This window comes from Austrofundulus limnaeus, unplaced genomic scaffold, assembly GCF_001266775.1.
Source record: "Austrofundulus limnaeus strain Quisiro unplaced genomic scaffold, Austrofundulus_limnaeus-1.0 Scaffold284, whole genome shotgun sequence".
Classification (NCBI taxonomy): Eukaryota; Metazoa; Chordata; class Actinopteri; order Cyprinodontiformes; family Rivulidae; genus Austrofundulus; species Austrofundulus limnaeus.
In genome coordinates, this window is record NW_013952686.1 from 102239 (window position 1) to 119716 (window position 17478).

At 37.8% G+C, this 17478-nt stretch overlaps 2 protein-coding genes across 2 annotated transcripts in view; both read right to left on the bottom strand.

Moving 5' to 3' along the window:
• Positions 1-2926, bottom strand: part of yrdc (yrdC N(6)-threonylcarbamoyltransferase domain containing) — a 5272-nt gene extending 2346 nt beyond the window's left edge. Inside the window, exons 1-5 of the mRNA XM_014021249.1 lie at positions 2684-2926; positions 2106-2301; positions 583-697; positions 363-482; positions 147-277 (exon numbers count right to left, since the gene is read on the bottom strand). Of these exons, the coding sequence (XP_013876703.1) occupies positions 147-277; positions 363-482; positions 583-697; positions 2106-2301; positions 2684-2855 (734 nt within the window). The 5' untranslated portion in view covers positions 2856-2926. The remainder of the gene's footprint in view (positions 1-146; positions 278-362; positions 483-582; positions 698-2105; positions 2302-2683) is intronic.
• An 860-nt stretch (positions 2927-3786) lies between these two features.
• mtf1 (metal-regulatory transcription factor 1) overlaps positions 3787-17478 on the bottom strand; it is a 17745-nt gene continuing 4053 nt past the window's right edge. The window contains exons 3-11 of the mRNA XM_014021250.1: positions 16133-16371; positions 13711-13842; positions 13385-13458; positions 11515-11648; positions 10274-10351; positions 9984-10086; positions 9261-9892; positions 9034-9103; positions 3787-7654 (exon numbers count right to left, since the gene is read on the bottom strand). Coding sequence (XP_013876704.1) covers positions 7179-7654; positions 9034-9103; positions 9261-9892; positions 9984-10086; positions 10274-10351; positions 11515-11648; positions 13385-13458; positions 13711-13842; positions 16133-16371 — 1938 coding nt within the window. The 3' untranslated portion in view covers positions 3787-7178. The remainder of the gene's footprint in view (positions 7655-9033; positions 9104-9260; positions 9893-9983; positions 10087-10273; positions 10352-11514; positions 11649-13384; positions 13459-13710; positions 13843-16132; positions 16372-17478) is intronic.

The window sequence follows — 17478 nt, forward strand, 5'->3', positions numbered from 1 at the left end:
TTCTAAGTCTTTATGTTTCCAGCATAAATAAAAAAAAAGAAGAAAAAAAAAAGTACTTGACTGGAGTTAAGGCACCGAGAATCTTTACAATTTTTTTTATTGCTTTGTGAAAAACACAAACTTGCCACAACTTATTGTAGACTTACCAGCCGGGTCTGATGACTCTGTATTTGCCCAGTACTGACAAGTCAATCACTGTTGATCCGAGGCGATTCTGGTCTCCTATTGGACCACCATCTACCACCACAGCCAGTTTGGGCCAAAGCTCCTGAAACTCCTTCAGCAGGAAAAACACAAAACAAAAACACATTCATCACAAGTCGACTCTATGAACTTTAGACATATTTGTTTCTGACACTTACGTGTACGTCTACTGTGCTGGTTTGTGAGCTGATGTTGGCGCTGGTGAGCGCTAACGGTTCTCCACACATCTGACAGAGACGCCTCATGAAGTTGTGATCTGGGATCCGTACACCTACAAGCTGATAAGACCATGGACAGGTAAACAACAGCAGGCTGCTTATTAATAAGTCACTGATTGGTATTTATAAGTACAGTATTTATTTCAAGATGCAGACTTACTGAAGTAAAGGGGTTGAGATCTGCGTTTAAAGCTTCAGACCTTTCAAACACCAGAGTGACGGGACCAGGCAGCAGATCACCCAACAGCCCCTCCTTCACCTTCACCTTACAGTATCTGTTGATGGAAACAACGTGCTGTTACCAAAACAACGGAGGGTGGTGATTTTAATATTTATCTGGAGAATCTGTGTGCAGAGGATTTTATTTTTGTCCCCATTTGTAGAAAGACATGATCAGTGTTTAGAGTCAGGTCAAAACAATTACACAGCAAAACCACGYTCAGCTTGTCGTGCAAAAGTTCTTCAGTCGTTTTGTGTAATATGCAACTTCAACTTTTCACTAGACATGGGTTTTTACTATGTAAAAACATGTGCGCATTGCCTTGTAGCATGTCAGTGCAGAATGCCTTTGCCTGCAGCAGTGGACTCGCAGAATGAACTGACCAAGTTCAAATGTGTTTTCTATACCAGCTTGTGCCTGTCACATCAGCAGGTGTTTAGAATTAAGGTAATTGTGTGACAATATGAAGTTTGAAGAGATTTTTTGTTAAAGTTGCATTAGCTGGGTTTTGAACCCTGATCTCCCACATGAAAGTCCACGACATAGACCATTAGACCAATGGAGCTGTGGCAGAAGGTGGTGGCAGGGGTTGGTTTGTATGCGTGCAGAAAGAGGCCACATTGCCAATACAATTATTGACACAAAAATGCATAATATTACAACAATCAAGCAGTATTAAGACAATATTATAGTAAAACACCAAAATACAATCATATTAGTACTGTAAACACTGAACTACTGAGTTGAAATATTAAACTGTGGTGCAGTACCAAGTTGAGTACAGCATGGAGCAGTATTGGACCAATACAAGGCTCCATTGACTGCCATTATATTTCATTAAACATTAATATTTCATAAACTATAAGTTTTACAGGCACCAAAAGGCATAGCCATCTTTTGGCACGGGGCTTTACAGATATAAATTAGAATGGCAGCTCTAGGACAAAGTATGCAGGAGAAGAAGCATGGCAAAGTTGAGATGACTTGGATGGGAAACGAATCACATCTGATAAGATGTAAATGCTTACAAGACAATATTATTGCAAAAAATTGAAATAGAAACATATTAGTATAGTAAACACTGAATTACCGAGATTAAAAATATTATAAAACTATGGTGCAGTACCAAGTTGAATAGACACAGCAGAGGGCAGTATTAAACCAATACAAGGCTCCATTGACACCCATTATAATTTATTAAACATTAATATTTCAAAAACTACAAGTTGTACATGCACCAAAAGGCATAGCCATCTTTTGGCACAGGGGCTTTACAGATATAAATTACAATGGCAGCTCTAGGACAAAGTATGCAGGAGGAGAAGCATGGCAAAGTTGAGATGAYTTGRATGGGAAACGAATCACAATAGTGTGCACTGATTAGCTTGTCTGAACATTCTACGGAATCAAAACACAGACAGCTGCTGAAAAGATACATAAAATAAAGCAATGACTGCACTCACTTGTAAATTTCTTGAATTTCCCCAACGCAAATGGCCAGCGGCTTGTGTTCGTTACGTCCTTTCACGTCGTAGATTTTTCTGACAGCCTCAGAGTTTTGGGCCAGACATGCCAGGCCGTAGATGGTGTCTGTGGGAACAGCTACAACATGACTGTCCTTCAGAGCCTTCACAGCACAACTCAGGATCTCAGCGCCATCTGTGATTAAAAAATAAGAAACATCAAGATTACACATGTCCTATGCCCTACTTTGTTCATAATTCAATAAGTTTTAATGTTTGAGAGATCAGAGGAGCACAGATTATTCAGCCTTTAAAATAAAACCAGTAAATGATGTTTGCCATTCAAAGCTTTAGCCTTTAGTAAGATACAGTGACTCCTACAAGGAAAAAAAACATTCACAAATGAGGCGTAGCTTCACACTCGAGCTCATAACTGTGTAATTACTGGTCAGCAGCTGGATAATTTTAAATTTAATAGGATGCAAAAGTGATTTAGATTTATTTCACTTCCTTTAATAATTATCACGTCTACTTAACTGATCCAAACTGGACATGTATTGATATTAAACAAAATGTACCTGTTTGGATATCCTGATGAATTGTCGGCCCATTTGAAGTCGGCGGCAACAAACGAAGCAATTTGGTCTTCAGCTCTTTACACATTTTAGCTTCAAGTCGACGAACCGCCGCCGAACTGTGACCTCTTCTGAAACCGACCAGTTTAACAGCGATGGAACCAACTGGACCCATARATGTTACCTTATGGTAATCACATATGTCAGTCCACGGACCAGGAGCATGTTAGTGCCTGATGTAAGAGCAAGAATAGTTCCGGGTTACGCCCCGCCTAGCGTTACGTCATGTTTTTTTTAAAGGGACAGCTTTTTTAAAACAACTAATAATTTAATTCTTAGTTCAACAAAAACTAACCAGAATCGTTTTTTTAAAAAAGTAAAGTTAATAAAAACAATAGGATTTGAAAATTATTTATAATAAACACATCGCATAGCTTAACAAAACAAAGCTTATTAAAAAGGCTCTGTGAACGCTGGCCAACGTAACGATTTATTTTACGTCATTACGTCGCATCTTGATAGGACAATATAAATCACCTGTGAAATCTTTAAAACCAGCTTTTACGTTGAAGATGTCTACAGGTGTGCCCTCGGACCCAGGTAACATGCACATATTCACACGGCAGTACATTGTAAGTTTATCATGCTTTCAGTGTTTTTAAATATAAAATAGTTACAGCTGATGCAGAAACACAGGACAAAGAAGAATCTGTACGTTTATTGCAACAGGTTAGTTATGACATAATGAGGCTTTCATAGTTGTTCCACTGTGCTGACTAATATCATGCATTCAAGCAGAAAATGAAGGAAATGGAGGCCAGACTTGTCGATGTGTCTGAGAAAATAAACCTGTGCAATTCACTCATCGATGACTTGGTGGCAGTGAAACGTGTTTTAGTGGTGAGTGCATCGTTTTCTCCAACTTTTCCAATTATTGTTGTTATTAATCATTCTTGTGCTTTTGCAGAATAAATCCCTTCATGATGTGTCTTTACCACAGAAACCAACCAAAGAGTAATCTTCATTTTATTGTAATATGTACTTGAATAAACTTTACTATCATTACTTTTTGTGTAGGAGTGTAAAAAATGTCAGTACACAGAACATTTCAGTGACAACGTTTTATTAGGATTATATTGCTTTCAATTCATAAAGTTATTTATTATCACTTTGTACAAAAAAAGCATAAGCAAATATCTTCACATTATACATTCTTTTAAAAATACAAATCCCTAACATTTCCTCACTCTTTGGGTGTTTGGACATTTCATGGGAAGCATACTTTCCTATATTTATCAAAGGTCGTTAAAAAAACTGTTTTTTTTTTTTACCTGCTTCCGAATGAGTCCCAATCTGTGAAATACTATTATTACATTATCAGACAGACAAACCTGGGCTGAGTTAAAGACCATCTCTCTGATTAATAATGAAATATTGGCAGCCATAATGTTCACTTTCACAGAAGGAAAAAAAAAAAAAAAAAAAGACAAATGATCCACAAATGCACAAAGAGCTGCAACAATACCATAAATGGGAGTAAATCCAAATAAATGTGCTTGCTTACAAAATCTGTGTACACTTAAAACAAGAATTCTTAAAACAGAACCATTCTCTAAAGACTTGTCAAATAAACCCAGTTTGTTTTGAACAAGTTGCCACAGAAGTGAAATTTGCATTTAGGAGAGCTGTGGTGCAACACTCGCAGGCAAAAACTCAACTGAACGCTCCTTGAGTCCAGATTTGCACCACGTTCATCATGTCAGGATTTATCACTGCAGTAGAGTTCAAGCAGTGTACTAAATATGGTGACATTAAAAAAAACCTTTACTGGGTTTCAGTAAATGAGTTTAGATCAGAGGGAAAGCTGAAGTAACTTGTCTTTGACTTCCACTTTAAATTGCATAGATGAATATATTGACTATAAGAGACCAATGTATGAATTACTTCCCTTCCATAGTTTTTAGTGTCTTAATAATCCACTTGGGTCACATTTAAATTTAAACATCTTCACATACTGGAAATTATTTCAATCACAAAATTATAGAACTGTGCAAAAGTCTGAGCTATCTTTTTTTTTAATATAGACTTGTGGTCTTGACCAATAGTTTTTAATGCTCCCCGAGAGTTTTACTGTTTTCACATTCATTTCAGTCCAATTCTTATACTTGACTGAAGAAAATGGTTTTGTTAACCAACCTTATATTGACTAAAGTCCCTTTCAAGTATTAAAAAGCACAAATTCAAGGGATGAAGTGGTCAATTTTAAAATGTGACAATTTTATCTTCAGGCACTTTGTTACCAGCACTTCCTCCTTTCTTAAATCGCTTTCACAAAAAAATTATAAAAAAAGCATAATRGCCATAGAATCATATTTTGCTAAATACAATCCCTAAAAGGCTATTGGACAMAAATGATGTAATGCAGTAAATTGATTAAAAGAAATACTTTGAACACCTTCAGGGAGCCTAAACTGATTTTCAAGACCACTTTAAAAATAAAATTAAAAGAAAACATGTCTTTGTAAATACTTAAAACTTTTGCACAGTCCAAAAACATGTTCTTATGGTCATCAGGAACAACTGATTTCTTGGCCCCGGCCAAACAGGTGAAATATATTTTCCAATGAATTCCAAAATGGACTAGAATCTAGTTTCTTCAATAATTTTAACTCATCAAATAACCTGGAAATCAAACTCTGTTGTGATTTGCAGTTGATCTGGAAGTCAGACCACGTAAAACCAGAGCGAACCCCACAGTTTCATCTCTAATTTCTGCTGCTGGGGATCAGTGAAAATGAGAATCAACATGTTCATGTCAGGAGTGATGTTCAAGGCAAGGAGGCTTACAGAGCAGTTAATGTTGTAAGGCCAAGAGGCTTCAACACGTTAATCTACAGGAGATGATGCCTTTTCTGTCATCATTGCATTGTGTCCCATGTGAAAGAATACTGTTAAATTATACTCTGTATGTTACATAATGTTGTTAGAGTGCAGACTGTACAGAAGCCCGCATGCTCAAAGAACAATACCAATAAACAGCAAAAGATAAACTGCTCTACATAAATATGACAGAAGAATGCAAGGATGAGGGGTATATAGACTCCAAACTCTGAGTTAGTTAATTCAAAATTCTATACAAAAATACAAATCCTGGAATCTACAAGTTTCTCAAAGGTGTTTACACTAAATGCACTGTATTTACAATCTCTAGGACACCCTCTTTCAAATGCTACTAGACAGCAGTTGTATACAAAATGTCTGCAGTGGTGTCGCATCTCTAAACAAGCTGTTAAATTACTCTCTTTACAAGACGCTGTGCAAAAAATAGGGAAGAGTGCAGCAAAAATGTAGGGCTACTGCAAGTGAGGGCCTTCTGGTAAATGTCTGGGTAACAAACTAAAGGAAATGGGATCAGTTATGACTTGATGCATCCCTGAGAGGGTCACGACCCTGAAAACCATGGGATGTTGACAGTAGCTGTTTACTATTGGACCACTCTTACAAACCAACTGATCCTAGATGATCATTTACTTTAATGTGCTGTCTAGAAATACCTTTTTTTTTTTCCAAACGTCTTTTTCAGCAATACATGTTTAAGAAATCAGTAACCTTACAAAAAAACAAGAAAATAATCAAAAATATAAGATTGGAATAAATTATTTTTCTATCTTGAAGATAAATGTATAAGTATATTGTTAAAATCAAACATTTAAATAATTTAACATATACAAATTTAAGTTATTTTAAATTAGAGGCAACTTATTGACATAATGCCACTCAAAGAGATGAGTAGATCTGATCTCAGGCTCTTTTCTCCATTAGTAAATGCAAGAAAAAAAAAAATCACATTTTTTGACTACAAAAATTTTCAACAAAAATAAAATACTTTAAAAATACCTCAAACTATATAACAGCCAAATGAGGGGTTGGGTGGCCAACCACTTTAAACTCCTGCTGGAAGCAACATTTGACTGAAAATTATAGCAACATACAGTGCATTCTAGTCAGCTGCAAACCAGCTTTAATATTTCTTAGGACCTGTGGTACAGTACAAGGATACAGAAACAAGGTTTTGTTTTCCTTAATCCTTTTAGACAGGAAACCTTACACTATCAGTGCTTGAACAACACGCTATTTTATTTGATTGAGAGTGGATGTTAATATGATTAATATATACAGATCATGTTTTCCATATAGGATCATCTGCTGTTTCACAGCATTAAAGCTGCTAAATCTCAATAAGCAKTACTAATCTGGTTTCTAAAAACTCAGCTACAGCAATGAGACTCAACAAAAAAATATTTATAGTTTGTACCTATTTGTGTATTTTTCGATATATTTATCAATGTGAGGAAAGTGAGACACAAAGCAGACTGCGCTGCAAGAACCAAGTGGAACATGCACACTTCGTAAGGTGAAAATAAGGCATTACTTTGAGTGACGCGCAGTGTCGACCGAACAGAYCAACACGTTGCACCGGGCTCAGAAAGWAACAAATTTAAGTGCTGCCATCAGTGGTCATGTTGAATTCGTCTGCAACCAGCAGAAGAGCCTCGATGTTGGCAGCTGTTTCTGGGCTCTGCATGGACAGGAAGTCTGAGACGTCCATGCTGGCTAAGCCGTCAGATGGAGGTGGGTTGGTGGCAGTGTCGCTCACTAGAGTGGAGAAAGGCAGAGGTGTGGTGGAGCAAGAAGAAGAGCCGGGCTCTGGCCTTACCTCTCCCACYTTGGAGGAAGACTTGGGGAGGCAGCAAGAGGGAGAAGACGAAGTGGCTGAATGTTGGGGAAGTTCRGACGAGAGGGCGGGAGGGGGCTCTGAAGTTTGCTGCTGTGTTGGGGCTGAAATGTTGGAGGAGGCGCTCTTTGTTTTCTTGTCTTTAGCAGAATCCCTGCAGGCACACTGGCACTGGCAGGACTCCTCCTGTTTGATGATGATGACTGGCAGACTGAGGCCGATCTGTTGGACTGGGTTTCCTGAAAGAGAAACAACGTGAACTTAGGTCTTTGACACAAACATGCTTCTATTTTTGAAACTGTGGTGAAACTAATACTTTTAGGTTTAAGYCAGTAATTCATAAYATACTTTAAKGACCTAAGTTTTCATGACATGCTGTTYATCAGCAGATAGGATGAYTAAAGTCAGAACAAGATTTGCTAACAGTCATTCTTAGATATCACTTGTGTTTATCTTTGTGTTTTCCCTTGACCTAGAATTTCCTTAGYATTTAATCTTGCTTTATTAAGATGCCAAAATAGTTTTTGTTAAACAGTATATATGAGGCCTCAAAGGAAGAAGAGGARACAGGAGCAGAGAGCAGGGGGACAKTYTGATGTTGTTCTGTGTTCCTGTTGTTGCAATAAAACTCAGTTGATCATCCCAYRGAGTACCTTCATTCTTGGACTGCGTATTTCTGTCTTTGTTAAATAAATATTTCCATAAGAGAAACCTGTGTAGTCATCCATTTCTACCTATGAAACCTAAATGAGTAAATTCCACATGTGCAGGAAACTAACATTTTCTGTGAGTACATATGGACTACTACAAATTTATTAAATATAGTTCACAAATAAAGCTAAAAATACATACACTGAAAATGCATTGATGTATACTAAATAGTGATTGTAGAAATTATCTGTAAGTGCCTTTTTTTTTAACAATCTTTAATCTTAAATCACATTTACTGCATAAAAAAATAAACTGCATATAAATACAAAGTAAAAAACTTTCTTAAAGAAAGTTGAGTAGGTAGTTGATTGGACAAGTTCTTTGTCTTTCAGCAAAGAATCTGTCCTGACGACCTACTTAACTTTTTTTTCCCTACATGGATTATTGAGATATATCGGGACAAAACTTTCTTCACTTTTACTAGAAATTTATTTTGCAACAATTACTGACTTTTTTATGTTACTCAAAGATGAAAATGTGTTCCTTTCTTTTGTCTAACATCATTGTAATTTCTATTTGAGACATTTTCTGTTAGGGACTGCTAATGTGCTGTGGAAAACAGGTTTTCCCCTTCCTTTCAATTGCCAAAAATGTAAACTTATCTTTCCTCGTTCATCCGGGCTCAGAACATTACTATTTTTCTGGGCCCTGATGAAAGCTTTATGATTTGAAATGGGTTGTAGCCACAGACACGGCAATATCTCCTGCATTTCTTAATTGTACTTTTATTTCTATTCATTGTTATTTGGCTGTTGTATTGAGTGTGAGCACATTTTAGCAGTGCAAAAAACCCCAGACTGAACCTGCTGAAAGTAAATATTTATCATTTGATTTTTTTTGTGTGTGCCAAATGTCCACATCTTTAAAAAACAAGCAAAGAAAAAAGGGTGACTACACCCTGGCTTACCAGCATTTCCTCCTACTGGTATGGCTGTAGTGAAAAAAACCTTTTCCACTTTTGGAGCTCCTTGATGTGTCTGTGAACAAATATTACAGTTAATATAAGAATATATATAACTGGAGACACAGAGGTCTGTTAAACTGATTTTCACTAAGTTTATGTTGTAATAAAAAAGTAGTTGGGGTTTTTGTCATTTTAAAAGTACAATGAAAATGGATGTAAGCACTACTCACTGCTTGCTCTGGGTTCTGCTGGCTGTTCGCAGCACTGCTAAGGATCCACTGGAGGTTCTGGTCAGACATGACAAGGCCAGGCTGCAAAACGTTTGGGGCTGATGCTATGGTGATAGTGGCAGGGGTGGTAGCCAGACCAGGGCCAGTGTTAGTGACAGGGTTATTGGCCAAAGGCACAGGTTGTGCCACAGCTGCTAGACTATCTGTTGTTGCAGCTGTAACAGCTGTGGTTGCCAGTGCAGGAGCCACTGGGGGATGGACAGGGATGGGTGTTGGTAGAGGAGTGGTCTGAGCTGGAGTCTCTGACTGTAGGAATGTGGGTGGTAGTGGCACAAAGTGCTGGGAGGGGGCGTGGTTCGGTGCTTGGACAGAAGCCTGAGGCACATCTGAGATCTGCTGAGGCCCACTTAGCTGCATGAAAGAGGGAGTCTGTGTGGAGCTGACAGTAACGGTGGCAGGAACAGGAGTGGAAACCTGCGAGGAAGAGTTCTCATTGTGATGGCACGAAGCCTCCATGACAGCAGCGTTGCGGGAAGATGAGGAGGTAGGGTTGATAGAAAAAGAGATGATAGGTGAGGCATCCGTCACTCTTTGAGTGGAGGTTTCTAGGCTGAAAGGTTCAGAAAGGCTCTCTGAGGAGAAAAATTCAAAGCTCTATTAGGAGATGGAAAAAAAAAATCAATACAACCAAAGAAGGTAGGTTTTAAATAACCATTTTCTTACTGTTGGGGTTTGCATCATCTTGGCTGATGCTATTTTCAGGACTCTGGAACATGAGTTCAAAGATTTTCACAGGGGTCACATTGTTGAGGTCCAGGTTTTGAGTCTGTAATGCATTCAAATATAATGAAAATTATTTACAACAGATGCCACTCTTGAAGTAATATTTCATGCCAAAATTCATTTTTTAAAATACACACAACACTATAAAAAATCAGCCTCTATGATGCAGACATATAAGACTCCACATCTTCAATCTAGTTTGTGCTAAAAACATTAATATCCAGACTCACATTGTTGATGTTCTCTCGTAGCTCGGAGTCTGTCGAGATGAGACTCAAGTCACTGAGGCACAGCGAGTGATTTGCATCCTGTAATTAAGATGAGAACAAGCCACAATTAAAACTCACCAGTGCATTCTGATTAGGAGGCGAGTCGTCTAAAGCAGGGGTTCTCAAGCCATTTGGGTCTGGGGACCACTTACAAGGGCGAAAAAAAATCCAGGGACCCCCTCATAAACCCTGTGCTGTTTTAAAAAATAATTTATTGTCATTTCAACCCCTAAATGCCATGGGAATATAATTTTTTTTATTAGGTTTATTATGTTTATTTTATTAGTTCAATGTTATCCATGCATTTTTAAAAATAAAAACCAAACTAACATTTTAGTAAAAAAATTTTGAGGACTCCCAAGATACCTCTCACGGACCCCTGGGGGTCCAGGGACCCCACTTTGAGAACCTCTGGTCTAAAGATGAAAGTTAAAACGAGAACGGATGAGATGCACAATATACGTAAAAATGATGAGCAGAAAAAACAGAAAATTTCACTTTGAGAAAAGATAACTATTGTAAATTAAAGCTGTAAAATCACAGAAAAATAAATATTTTAACATTAGCAAAACCTGGGTCATCAAATTTAATTTCTTGGTGAATTTTATTTACATGTGGGGCACTGAAGTACTTTACTGCTGCTCTTTAGAAAAGCCCGAATACTGGCTCTTTTGTAGTCTAAACCTATTTGTCTCAAATAAACAACAAAACCAGGTATTAAAGTTTAGCACATGCCATCTCTTTAAGAATAAAACACAATTATTACAAATGACCAAGAAAAGCAATATGATTACTTAAACTGCTTCAAATTATTTGAATAAACATGTACTAATAACTTTATTTTTAAGAATGAAAATATTTTTTGAGCGCAACTAAGAGTCAAACATTTTGTGTAAAATAATGACTTCATCATAACTAAACCTATTATCAGGCTCAGATTCTTGCAACAAATGTTTAAAATACATTCCATCAACTTGATTTGTTTGTGTCTTTTCAAACCTACAGTAGAATTAAGGAATATATTCAGTAATTAACAGCACACACTGCTCCTGAATACAGCTCATTTAGAATCACAGCTTTTTAATTAAGTAAATAATTTTAAAGGACACACAGTCACGCTGCACTGAAAACAACAAAACAAATGAAGACAACAACGAAAACAAACGTTCCACATTCCCAGACACTGCCGTGCAACGACTCACTTCAGAGTGAGGATGGGTGAGGGTGACGGTAAAGGCCTGTTCCTTGCCGTGGCCTCGGATGTGACTCTTCAAACTGTACTGGCTGCTGAAAGTCTTCTCACAGCCGTCGCTCGGACAGTTAAATGGCTTCTCCCCTACAAATACAAAGAAGAAACAGGAGGGAATTCTTTAGTTTTACAGCCAGGTGAAAAGTTATATTATCCTTTCAAAGGAATTAAAAAAGAGCTACAGCAAACATTAGCAGTGTGACTACATGTCCATATTTATACCCTTATTGCAATAAAACAAAAGATATATTTCTGCTTCTCAGTCACAAAATGTTCAACTGTAGATGATTTTTTTTTACAAAAATCTCACAATAAACCTTTTTAAAAATATTAATCTTGCACTCGTTTAATCTGTAAACATTTGAAAGAAGAGGGAAAAAAATAGCCAAGCTATTTGACCAGCTTGTCCTAAAAATCCAAGGTTTCACTTTTGTTTCCATACAACAGAGACCAACTTACTAGGGCTGTGTATTGGCAAGAATTTGGCGATACGATACATATCATGACAGAGGAGTCACGATACGATATATCCCGATATATTTCGATACTGTAAACAGGGCGATATATTGCAATATTTTTGGTTCAAAAATTCTTTTAAATAAAAACCTCTTACTGGGAAAAAAAAAAACCTAAATTGATTGTCTCAGAAAATTCTAATATTACAGACATACTCTTGATACATTTAGCTGTGTTCTGCTTTGTATGTATTTTATTTTATTTGTTTCATATTTCATCCATGTTTTCAATTATTAGACTAAATTTGCCAATAAATAGTTTGAAAATATATTTTTGCAGCTTTTCATTTTTAATATTAATTTACAATATGGTCACCCAACACTTAACAATAGGCTTTATGTTGTCATAAAGTTCAGTAAACAGATGATATGAAGCTGCTGCACAGAGTTTCTGAGATCAGCTGACCTGCATCCAGAACGTGATTTGCATAACTGTGGGTTGAACAGCAGGGCAGGCCTGAAGAAAACCAGTTAAGAAATTGAGAAGCTGAACGAGTTAAACCGTTTTTGAAGCGAACACAGCAGGATAAAGTATGTGGACTTTGATGCGATCATCAGCTGGACATTGAGAGCAACAGACAAAGTTTTATGTCACGGGGGGAGTGCCGATCTCGCTCGAGGTGGTTGACACATGCGCTGTATGCGTAACGTGAAAGCTGACTACAGTTGGAAAAAAGAGCGTACGAAACACTTAATTTGTCTTAAAATACAGACATTCTGACAATAAGTAACTGTTTGTAACCTTACCTCAGCTTAGAAGGCAGAGGGTGTCTGTCTTTTCTGCTCAGATTCAGCTATCGGAGCATGAAGCTAATGTTTACTCACAATGCTAATGCTCTCTTACTCTCTGGCGCTCAAGAGGTAGAGGAGCCAAATGGCTGGCTCACTGCTGCCAACTAGTGGTCAGAGGCTGAACTACAACATAAAAATGAACGGCTGGCAGGAAAGTTGACATTTTAAACCTTAATAAAAAAATCGATACAAGGCTTTAGAATATCGATACAGTATCGGGAAATGAAATATCGTGATATTTCAGTGTATCGATATTTTCTTACACCCCTACAATTTACACAGTAACAAATGGATTTGAAAAGGCCACTGGTTCTTTCCTTGATTCCTAACTTTCTGGGATTAATAAATCAGCGTTGTACTGTATTTAATTCTTGAACAATTAAAAAAAGTATCAGCAAAAAAGTGAAAGTTAGGGTTCAGTAACTGGCACTTTGTAAGGAACATTTGCCTAACTTCTGTGAGCAACTGAGTATTTGAGCAAACAGCGATGTTAAATAAAAGTCCAAAACTACGTACCTGTGTGTGTTCGTACATGTGTTTTTAGATGATGACTAGCAGCAAAGGCTTTCCCACAGCCATCATGATCGCAACTGAAAGCAAGAAAAAAAGAGGCAAAATTTGCTTACAAATACTTCAAACTAGAAAGTAAAAAACCGTCAAGACAGTGGAAACGATAATTCATCTAAGCCTTAGCTGACTGTGTGTTAATATAAAATACATAACTTCAGAACTGACTCCATGCACCGGCCAACTCTTGCACAGACTAGTATCTATTAGTGTTCTTGTTCCTTCAGCTTTAGCCAGAAGTGCATTAAAGTCATTGTCATAATGGAAATGCTCACCGAAATGGCTTCTCCCCAGTGTGTGTGCGAATGTGCTTCCTCAGGTCACTGAGTGTGGTAAAGTACTTTGTGCACCCCTCCGATTCACAGTTGAATGTCTTGCCTGTGTGAAGTCTCTGGTGTGCTTTTAGCCTGCAGAAACAATCAAGTGGGTTTCATTACATCCTTTTCAGAGACTTGTTGGAGAGGAAGGGAAAAAACAAACACAGCAAGTTTATTCAGTATTTGTTTATTCTCACTGGTCTTTTAAGATATCTAAAAAAGCAGTAAGAAAATAAAAAAGCAGCCCTTCAAAATCTAGGGCAGACAAGAATAACAAGTGAACAAAGTCTACACACACTGCTAACATTAACAGTCTCAGTATCTGGGTGACAAGAGGACAAGAGAGGAAAGTAATATAATTAAAAAGACAATTCATTCATGTGTGGCATTAAATGGCTGCCTGGAGTTACAACCTCTGACACAGAAGTGATGCTGACAGCGCAGCACCATCAAGCTTAAGACACGTTGTCATAGAAACTATACCGATACAAGCCAGAAGGCCCTGATGTGGTCCAAAATCTAAATGGTTATCATACTGACATTCATGTCTTTGATAAACGGCTCTGGCAGTTTGTCAAAGTGACCAAACTCCATTAAGATGTTGAACTGTGTCATGGTCATGGCATTTGACTTAACTTTAACTTTTAAAGCCAAATTCTCACTTTTTTCCCTCAAAAATTGAAGTAAACAGTAGTTTAATCTGCAACTTTTACACTTTACAAGTCAGGGACTTTAACACAACATCATTTTCACTTTATAATTTTGGGAAACACAAAAACCCAACTACATACTTGTTAAAACTTTCTATTTATTTCAAGTAGTGAATCAAAGATACAGCTGGGGAAAAAATGAAACAAGACAGTCAAAGCCTTTGGGTCCACAACTCTTGTACAAATCAGCTATGCAGGATTTTACAGCAACGTTTTAATCTGAATTCTCATCTGCCTATTCTTATCAACTTCAAACTACTTGAGCTGACATTTTGCATCATGGCTGTCCTACAGAGGCCATTATGAGCCTAGCTAAGTAAGTAAATAAGCACCTTTTAAAATCCACTACAGTTTGCTTATTGCCCTCAGGTCTGAGTAAATGATACCATCTACCATACYTTCTTCTGAGCCTCCGCTGCAGATGGAAAATCATGCAACACATTATTTTATTTCTTCTGCACTTGTTACACGATCCAGAGACTGCAGTGAAATGTTTCCAAAAAAGGTGGATACCTCCACTTGGATTATTTCCTATCAGACAGGCTGAAGTCTAGAGGAAGGTCAGTACCACTCTGTTATACTTACACTGCAACTACAACTGAGTCTTGTCATCTGCAAAAAAGATTCAGATAACTCTGCAGTTGCAGGAAACTTTTAGTAGTGGAGAGTAAGCTCAAGAAAGTTTAGGATAACTTGTAGGATAACTTGTTTTTGTAAGACAGGATAGATAGTGACTTGTTAACAAAAAATAAAATGAACCTAAGCCACTGAGGGGCTGCTGACTGGCACTTAGTTGACACGTTGTTGTCCTTGATCCAATGAATGAAGGCTTACTCACTATTAAAGAGCATTTACCGTATTTATTCATGTATAAAATGATCTCGAGTATAATACGATCATCATTTTTTGATCTTACAAAGCATAAAAATCTAATTATCAATAACCCGTGTATAATAATAAAAATATCCCTTCACTTTATGGATGATTTTTAAGGTTAAAGGGGCAATATCATGTAAAATCTACTTTTTTGAGTTTTATATCATGTTATAATGTTATACTTATAAAAAACATGCCCAAAGCCTTGCTTTGACTCATTCATGCATGTTTGAGAAATCCTGCAGCGTTTTTAGGCAGCTATGCTGAGAAGCAAAACAACAGGTGGGGACCAGAAACACCTTTTGGGACCAGAAACACCCCTGGGACGTGTCTTTAAGCTGAACTTCGTCATCACGGAGCACCCCCCCACCCCCCACACACCCCGCCCATGACTCCTGCAGGCTCTCAGCAGTAACAAAGCAAACGAGTGAAACTGAAAGTGAAACTTAAACTGTCTGCTGAGCTCAACTATTTCTCACTCAGTGAAGCTCTTTTCAGATTCAAAATACCTTTGAGGAAATGTATTTTCAGATGCCAAGTAAACTGCATCATAGCGCATGACCTTTGGGTACTACACCAAACAATAAACACCAAGTTCAAAAATGAACTACTGATTTTATATAATTACCCTATCTAGTAATCAAATGTTTGACATTTAAGGTTTTGGTGCTGAATGACTGCAAGTTTGATAAATGAACCATGGCTACATCTGCACTTGTCAAACAGTTTCTACAGACAACAACAACGACATGAAGAAAAACCAAACAAAACAATAAATATCTGTGACGGCTCACCTGTACAGTGTGTTAAAGGCCTTTTCACAGCCTTGAACGTCACACTCAAAAGGCTTCTCCTTGGTGTGAACACGGACATGGATTTTGAGACTGTAGGAAGTGAGAAAGGCCTTTCCACAGCCCTGCTGATTACACACAAATGTGTACTCGCCCCGATGTGTTTTCTGGTGTGTACGCAGATTTCCTGCTGTGCTGTATGTCCTTGTGCAACCTTCAAATGTGCACTGATAGCGCTTTACCTAAAGAGGAAAAMAAACAAACAAACAATGATGTCATTAAATTAAAAACAAACTAAACGTGAATTAAACAGTTTGTTGACTGAGCTCARAGATAATCTGCCCTGATTTATGACGTGACAAATGCGTCAGTGCAACCTTTCAGATGGGACTTGCTCTCAGTGACTCAGCCAAATGTCAGTTTTCAAATTTGTTGAGCATAAACGACAGCAAAGATGACTAACCTCGCAAGCAATACATCCTTTTCAATTCTGTCTCACAGCACTAACGTCCATTGCAATGTGGCAGTCTCCCTGCTCGCCTCTAACACATACACCCCAGGGCAATGTGAATAATAGCAGCCTATTCACCTCTTCGAAAAATGCTATAGTGCAATGAACACAAAGCCAGGAGGAGGAAGCCTGTGGAAGGTCTCTTACAATAGACTGGGTTGACATTACCCTGCTAACTTATTGTTCGTAATCCTGTCTGAAGAGCTAAAACATAACCACACAGGAGCAAAAACAAAGAGATTACAAAATGTTTGAGGGATCAGTGAAAATCCCAAAATGCTGATGTAACTTGTTCTCAGTGTCTCACAGAATCCTCAGGACCCTTCTGACATAGCCCTTCTACATACACATCATCACAGCTGTTCAAGCATTCATTCGGACTGACAAACACTAATCTGAGTGATGTGCAGTCTAATGCCTTTAACTCTTTGTTATTAGTGTGTGGGAGAGGTATTTGTTAAGCAAATATCCATGCAAAGCCATTATGGAAGCTAGCTAAAGCCCCCAGCTTGGACCAGTTCTCATGTCACAGCAACTAGCGAGTCTTCTAAACATTTTTTTCTTTTTATTTACTTGCTAAAAAAGCAGATTTTTATTTTAAAATTAAGACAAAAAGAACCTTTCATGTGCCTTATACTGAGACTTCTCAGTGAAACTGTTACATTGGCTGTGTCCAAAACGGCAGGACGGGTCCTCCGAAGGTCGAATTTGTCGGCCGCATACGTCACAGCRCYGYRACGAAGGACGTCCAAAACGGAAGACTCCTCCGATGCGTCCGACAAATACGTCCTTCTTTTTCCCCGAATCGAAGGACAGGTCCGATGGATCCTTCCCGGCC